At 34.9% G+C, this 8542-nt stretch overlaps 1 protein-coding gene across 3 annotated transcripts in view; it reads right to left on the bottom strand.

Annotated features, from left to right (window-relative positions):
• Positions 1-6309: 6309 nt before the first annotated feature.
• The window catches only part of rtn3 (reticulon 3), a 35414-nt gene continuing 33181 nt past the window's right edge, over positions 6310-8542 (bottom strand). For all 3 annotated transcript variants that reach the window (XM_065269881.2, XM_065269882.2, XM_065269883.2), the window contains one exon: positions 6310-8497. In XM_065269881.2, coding sequence (XP_065125953.2) covers positions 8449-8497 — 49 coding nt within the window. In that variant the 3' untranslated portion in view covers positions 6310-8448. The remainder of the gene's footprint in view (positions 8498-8542) is intronic.

Raw genomic sequence — 8542 nt, 5'->3', positions numbered from 1 at the left:
AAGCGCTATATAAATAAAATTGAATTGAATTGAATTGAATTGAATTGAATTTAAAGGCTGTTATACGAGAAAGTTTGGTGGCACAAAATAAAACGTGGTGATTTTTTTAAGCAGATAAAATTATATTGTATGGCGGAAGAGCACTTGGTATGCAGCACTTTGATCTTGTGCGCAGTAATATTGATGGAAGTTTGAGCGAGAGGGGGAGTAGTCAGTAGTGATGATGTTACTGCCCATCAAGGTCGAAGTGCTGCAAACTAAACGCACTAAAGTGCTCTTCTACCATACAATATAAGTTCTCATTTTTTATCTGCTTAAAGAATTGCCACTTTTATTTTGTGCACACCATACTTACATGGAAACATGGAAGTGTTTGGTGGCTTCTAAATTTATCCCTGTTTGGATCCTAAGGAATGAATGGGGCTAGGCTAAATGCTTACACATTCACGTGCGATGTACAATGATTAATTGCACGCAGAGGTATCTATTAATTAGTGTAAGTTGAGGTAAGAACATAGTAAAATATTGAAAAATATTGATCGTGTTTTTCTTTAAGTTACAGTGCATGAAAATGATTGCAAACTGTGCAGTAGAATTGTTTCATATATTAATGTGATATTATATTCCCTTCATAGACACCACAGAGCATATTGCATTATGCATAGAATTGCGTGTAGCCCAGTAAAGGGCCATTTACATTATAATGATAACTATAAAGTTAATTATAACGATAACAATATTAGCATTCGCACCACCAGACGATAATGATAACTTTATGCTAATTCACTCGTGAGGCCCTTAAGTGAGGTATATACAGTTTTGCTCTGCAGGTATAAAACCTTAAAATAGGACTATTAATATAATGTTAAGCGTATAATTAAAGAGATAGTTCACCCAAAAATAAAAATTTGTTGTTTATTTACTACCCTTTTATGCAGTAGAACAAAAAAGAAGATCTTTTGCAGAAACTCGCGTGATTCATATAATGCATATCAACAGATCCGGCACTTTGAGAGCTTCCTAAATTATAATTTTTTTGCATGTCTGTCACAATTTAATGTTTCAGAGAACGAAACAAATGTAAATATTAATCAAAGATAACACAAGTAAACACAACATGCAGTTTTTAAATTATTAGTTTTTATTATGAAGAGAACACGTTAAGGCCAACAAGTAATTTTGGCTAAAACAAGGCAACCTGCCTCACAAAGTGAAGTTGAACAACAGATTCTTAAAATCTACACATCATGTTGAGATACATAGAAATTCAGGAACAAATGAGAAAGAAAGTAATTGAGATCTTTCGGTCTGAAAAAGATTATAAAGCCATTTCTAAAGCTTTGGGTCTTCAGCGAAGCACAGAAAAGTTTATGTATGTCAATTTCAGAAGACAATTTCAAGGTAATCTTCAAATGTTTACATTTTATACAAAGGACTGGAAGCAAATCACTAGAAATATTTTTTCTTGTTTTTATTGTTATATAAATACATCTTTGCAAAGTTGAGGCAGTTCAGTGTCAATTTATTGCCTAGGTCAATAAGTAGGCTCCTCCAGTTTTTACAAAAGTCTAAATGTAGTTTTCCTGCCAGGGAACCTTGCCTGCATGTGTAATGAAGTAGCCCTTCAATTTATCTCTGATTTCTTTGGCAGCCATGGAGCTGTTACCGGGTCTTCCTAGTTCAAGTGGGAGCATGGCTCCCAGACCATCCTTTCTTCAGGTATCCTCTATGAGTCTGTCGTCTGCATCTTCTGTATCAACTATAGTTGTGGAGACACTGACATACCGACAGTGGTACTTGGCATCAACAAATGCCATCATCAGCACAGAGAATCCTCCTTTGTAAATATGGTAGGTGCTTCCACTATGTGCTGGTGGCTGACTGTTTATATGTTTCTCATCAATTGCACCAATGCAGTGGGGAAACTGCAAATTTATATGTAAGTCTTTTGCATTTCCAGACCTTCCTCTTCTGTACTGGGAGTCTGCAATAATAGCGAAATAACAATGAAAACATCATATAAACAGTTTCCAGACCAATGAATCACCAAAAGTCATGAATGACAGATAAAGTAAATATTATTTATTTACATAGAAAAAAAGACTACATGCTCATGTATTCAACAGTCCATTCAAGTAATTGTGTTGGAAAATCAGCATTTCATGATCGGCACTCCCTTAAAGGGATAGTTCACCCACAAATTAAAATGTTCTAATTATTTACTTGCCTTTATGTTGTTTCAAACCTGCATGAGTTTCTTTCTTCTGCTGATGACTGGGGACGGCACACTCAAAAAAATTGTTTGTTCAATCAACATAATTGAATTAAGGAAAACTTTCCACGAAATTAGATTAGGCTTGTACAACAAGAATACAATAAGTTAATTTAAACAAATAATCTTTTGTTGCACCAACTTAATAAATATATTTATATTGGTCATAAAAATATCTTGTTCAATAAACTAAATTCAGTTAAGGAAAACTTTTCCACGCAATTATTTCTGGTCTGTTCAACAAAAACAAAAAGTTAATTCAAGCAAAAAAGTCTAGTTAAACCAATTGTCAGTTTCTATTTAATTCTAATTAGCATAAGCACACGTTAGCATGCTAATGACACATTGGATGAACATGTGAAAAGAGACAGTCATTTACACAGTTAGTGCTTTTTAAAATAAGTACGTATGTCACATCCACAACTTAACCACAAGCGCCACTCTTCTGTACGATGGTAACCAAACAATTCGTAAAAATATAACACAAAATCTTCTAAATCAATAAGACAGATCAACATTAAACACTATAAAGTGTTTCTCTTTTCCTAAAAATGCATAAAATAACACTTAATTAAAAAAATTACTCTCCAAAGGCAGTTGCATGCAAAGCATACTGGGAAATACAGATTCGCGGCCCAGTAAGTAATAGCAACAAAAATCATTAATCTGGTCCCAATATAAAATTATTGAGTTCATGTAATTTTTTTTAATTTACGCAGATTGAACATTATAAAAATGGGTTTACAAAAAAATAAAAAATTGTGTTGTATTAACTTGTTTCATTTAAGTAAATTAGACAAGGTGCAAAAATATTTTTTTTGACTTCTGTCTGGTTATCAACAATATTTACTTAAGTGTTCAGCAAGAGAAAGAAAATGATACAGGTTTGGAACAACATAGTGGAAAGTAAATGAAGAAAGAATTTTCATTTTTCGGTGAACTATCCCTTTAAATATTAAGAACTGCTAGTTTAATTGGTGTGATGCGTACTTTTAAACATTAAATAAGCAGATATTAATTGGCAAGAGGGCGGTGCAGGGCTTCACATGTTTCACTCACAATCTTGGAAATTGTGGACTCTCCAACCCTAAACTGGTAACTTAAGGATGCAAATGATTCTCCCTAAAGGAAAAAAGGAACAATTACCTTAACTAAGTAAAAGTAAATGTGATATACACAGCAGCTGAGCCTTCAATATGAACAACCACCCTTTTGCCAAAAATTTCTCCTTGGCAGTAATGGCCAATCTCCATTTGGTGTCATGTCCGATTATAAGTGGGGCCACTTTATTGAGAATAAATTTGAACTCCTCTGCATTCATTCGAAGAACCCCCCTGAAAGCCCCGCTTCCTCATCTACCTGTCAAAATAAAATGAAGTCAAAGGAATTTTAGAAAAGTACCCTAATTATATGGATCCTCCTTAAAAATGAATAAAATATTTGGGAAATACTACTGGAAGCATTCGAATTATGTACAAAATGATGTACAAACAGTGATATTATTGTGATATGTGAAGAATACTGAAGAAGTCTATTTGACTAAGAGTAAAAATATCTTGAAATATTCTCTAATAACATCAGAGAGTCATGAACTGTAAGAAACTCAGTGTATAAAAACAATTATTTAAAGTTTATTTAATAAGGCAATTTTTAAGAGAGACCTGAGAACAATAATAACTTAGCTGTGTGATTTTGTGACCATTGCTCAGCTCACTCTGTAACTTGTATAGACTATGTTCCCGCTGTCTCCACAACTTCTTCCAAACCTTTTTCTTTTTTCCTTGAATTTTCTGTGCAAATCATTCCAAACAATGTCATTGAAATTTCTTCCTGCATATCGTCTGCCATGTTTATTGGTGAGATTTCTTGTGAGACTGTTCGTGTGTGGTGTGCTGTCTTTGGTTTCATATATGGTTTCAACCCTTTCAACACTTCATATGTTGCTGTTCTCTCCTCTTCATCACTCCAGTCATCTTCTGTATGGTTCAGATCAGGGAACTGGGATGGCTATGGCAGAATCTTGATTTTGTGCTCAGTGCACCCATTTTTGGGGGGGAAATTTTGATGTTTGTTTTAAACCAGAGTCTTGTTGAAAGATTTAAGGTTTTGATTTAGTCAGGTTTTGATTATTTTATCTGTTGGTATATAATCCATGAAGCCATGTATCTAAATAAGATGTCCAGTACCTCTGGTATAAAGTTAGGTAAGAAAAATTTTTAAGTACAAAAGTGTACATATTGAAAAGGTAAGGGAGAGCGGGGCACAACCTAATGCTTTCTGGTTTTGATATAATCATTTAGTGTCGTTAATTTTATTTTTACACACACACACACACACACACACACACACACACACACTACAAACGCGACACCCCCACACACACACACTACAAACGCGACACCCCCACCCATCTCTGCTACAAATGATACTGTAACCCAGTCTGTAATACAGTTTCAAAATCTAATTTTGAGATAATGAGCATCAAAGTCTGATTTTAGCCATTCACTTTATTATGATTTCAATTTATATTAAATATTAAAGATATGAACAAAAATAAATTTGACACACGCTTTTTAATAAGACAGGCACATTTATTTTGTTGGCAGCCAGCCTATTTAAAACAACGGCAAGAAATATGCTAACATTAGCGGTTTTCATATCGTAAGTGCTGAGGGGTTAGTTGTAACACAGCGTTTCAATTAACCAACTAACTAACTCTCAAAGCACAACAACATAAGAATAGCTTAATCCGAAAAGTAGGATAAAATGCCAGGACATGGGTCCGATCACACTGATGTAATATCAACTGGCAGTAGGAAGTGTTTCACTTGTTACAGGCTTTAAAATAGTCCCATGTAAATTCATGTGCCCTGCCCATCATGCATTGTCTTTTGAGAACTGCCATGGCCCTTACACAGTGCAAACTTTTGCCACTGACAACTGCTTTTAAATGCGGGAGTGAATCCCCCAATTGATTGTTCGCTTGTATGTATGGAACAAGACTCACTCCCAAAACTGAGAGGATTAATAAAGCAATGTTGCTTTGACCTAAATAATATTCAGTGCTGGGCAGTAGCTTCACTACAAGTAGCGAAGCTAGTAGTTTAACTACATTTTTCAGTAGCTTGGTGGTAGCTTAGCTGCTTTCTAAATCTAAATCTTTTCAGTAAGCTCTTTTTTTGACCAAGTAGTGAGGTAGCTTCTACACAAGCTACAATTTTCCAAACATTTCTGAAGTCGTCCTGAATTTGAGAATAAGCACGTCATTTTGAATCGACACAGGACATCGTTTGTCCCATATGTTCGAGTTGTGCAGCCTTCCTTCATTCATACAAAACATTACCACTTGCATTCTGTGAAGACTTGTGCTCTACCTTTGACTGGGTTATGTCATCAAGCCAAGCTAATATAAAAACATGTAATAAATATTACAATTGAAACTATTAATATAGTGTGCTTTGGCGGGCACCTCACAGACTCTGTGCAGGCTACCTACTGCCCGCGGGCACCACGTTGGAGACCCCTGTGTTAAGATATGTCAGGGCCAGGGTTTTTTAAATTAAGGCAGCTCAAACATGCATTTTATTCTGGGAGTAGGATAAGACCTGTCCAGCAAACCACCCCATAATGTGAAGTACCTAGGCCTACATTATGCTTGTATAGCCTATAATTACCAAAATGCTAAATGGAAACTGAATAAATAATTTCATAATAAAACTGGTTAAAAATAAAAAAGTAGCTTGGATGTAGCAAGCACTAGTCAGCAAACACTCGTGCCTCTGTCATTTTCTGCACCCCGTATACAGGAGACTTTATCCCCTTCTAAGCATTCTTTTTTTCAGGAGAGAGGCCGGTCATGTCCATGATGAACTAGTTGGTCAGTTTGGTTATGCACAATGCCTTACAATGGAACCTAGGCTACTTGGACCACAGCTACTTGCAGCTTTATTTTAATTAACATCTCTTCACCCAAAACAGTTTCAAATATCATTCCGTATTAATTTTTCTTCTGTATAAATGAATGCAATAAACAATAATGGTGCCCATTTCATTTATTGATATGTAAAGCTTGCATTAAATTTAGAATTCCAATGCCACATTCTTTACATTTACAGTACAAAATGTTGGATCTAGGTTTTTTGTGGTACACATTCAAACCACTTAATAAATTGTTGTTAAAGATCCATGAAGGAGAAACAAAAGCTTAAGAACTACACATGCTTTTGGCATTTTTATTTAGCTCACTTTGACATTGTTACAGGGACCACAATTTTACTTGTTTGCATTTTTTCTCCCAAAAATCTCCCACATATTAATTTCATTCAAAACTACAAATACAAACTGAATGTAGATGTTAGTCATCACATCTAGTTTAACCGAGGAAAACGGGATAAGCAAAAGCAATCACCCTTTCAAAGAGAAATTGACAAGTAAAGAAATGGCAAACATCCTAAAGCACTACAGGAATAAGTTTAAATGAAAAGCAAATATTTAGACAGAGAGAGAGAGAGTGTCCTGCATTTATTAAAAAGTAGTTAAATTTTCATAATTTACCAGTTAATTGAAAAAAAGAGACCTTTTTAAAGCGTGACCAATTATTCGAAAGCAACACCTGTGTCCTCACCCACATGCTAGCTATGCAACACAATGATCAGACAAAGTTTAGTCTGCATGTGAATGTGCATAAACATGCATATAACACAAAGTAGTGAGAAGAGAGGAAAAAAAACCAAAAACCTGACATGAGCAAATTCACGATATTAGAAAGGAGTCTTGATAACAAAAAACAAACAAACAAAAATGGTACTACTTTTAAACTACCATAGATTATGTGCACATTTGTGAAAAATTTCTCAGTGTTATAATTAAAAGTCCAACAACACGCTTCCAACTGCATCAGCAAGAATGTTTTATGCCACAATTAAACTTTTAGGAGCTGAAAGATAATATAGTAATAAAAGCATGTGCTTTACATTACCAGTTTAATTCCAACTATTGATGATATGGTAGATATTTCATTAAGTCATGCATCTTTGCTGTTCTTTGCAGCCATTAAAGAAAAAAAAGAAAATCAACTTTAAACTTATGTGCTCTAGGTGTTAAATGACGCCCTTAAATGTTGACATAATCAATTTTACATTTAAAAAGGTTACGGTGAATACATAAATGATGAGGCCAGCTTAATATATCTAACAGAAAATTATTATCTTCCTCTCCCACATTCTGATGCTTTGAATTACATAAAATCTTAAGGATAATAATATTTATTGTTCTAAAGCCAATGTCAGACGGGACAATAAAGCAGCCTTATTAATCGAGATGTGATTTAAGTATTTGAATAGTATTAACAATAACATTTACTTGTAAATTCATCTTAGAACTGAGTGCAAGAGGTGCGAAAAAGACAAATATATAAGCTGTATATTTGTTTTTAAATATAAAAGCATCGCTAGCTACTTCACAGCAAAGAGCCTGTTGTAATCTTACTATATATACATAAACAAAATTAAAAACACCGCCAGTAACAAGTAGGATAGCGAACTAGACCAAATTATCACCACTGTTAGCATCCATATCCATCCTGACTGTTTCTCATGTGCAAGTCTATTAATGTTCAGTGCAATACAGATGAATAATACATTTTTAGAAGAACTCAAGAAGGGGGGAACAGATATGGTAGAGGATGCTTACAAGTTGTTGTCTTATGCCGCCTGGTTTTTGAAGCACAATTTCTTTACTTCTGTCATTGCATTTCAGTGAAATGTTTCATTTTAAAGTCCAGACATTTGCTCTGAAGTCAACCAACCTGTTTTTATTCATCACTACCACACCACCCAACCCACACTCAAAACCAGGTCATAGGTTCAGTCTAGTTCACAAACCCTAACCTAAACTGGCTGTCATAATAAGCATCCAGTTGCAATGTTACATCACTCCTGCACTGGAGAGAGCAGCTCCTGGAGCCACAAGCTTCTTTACCTAATGCTTGCAAGTATGCTGCAGAGTTAACATTGAATATCAAGAAGCTTTTTGATTTTACATACTAGCTGGTTCAGTGCAGATGGTCGTTTTAAGAGGTTAAAGAGGGAGAGAGAAAGGGGTGGAGTCAAGTAGGAAGGGAGGTGGCTAAAGATTGACAAATGGTAAACGTGGTGCTGAGGGATGTTAGAGATGAATCATTCTGTTTTACAGCGCTTCATAGCTCCTGGGAGTTTCTCTTGTAACCTGAATGACAGGAGTTGAAAAAAGTAGAATTAGACAAGGGCCATT

Source organism: Paramisgurnus dabryanus, chromosome 2 (genome assembly GCF_030506205.2).
Source record: "Paramisgurnus dabryanus chromosome 2, PD_genome_1.1, whole genome shotgun sequence".
NCBI lineage: Eukaryota > Metazoa > Chordata > Actinopteri > Cypriniformes > Cobitidae > Paramisgurnus > Paramisgurnus dabryanus.
Note: the sequence above shows the minus strand (reverse complement) of the source record. Positions and strands in the feature narration are given on the sequence as shown.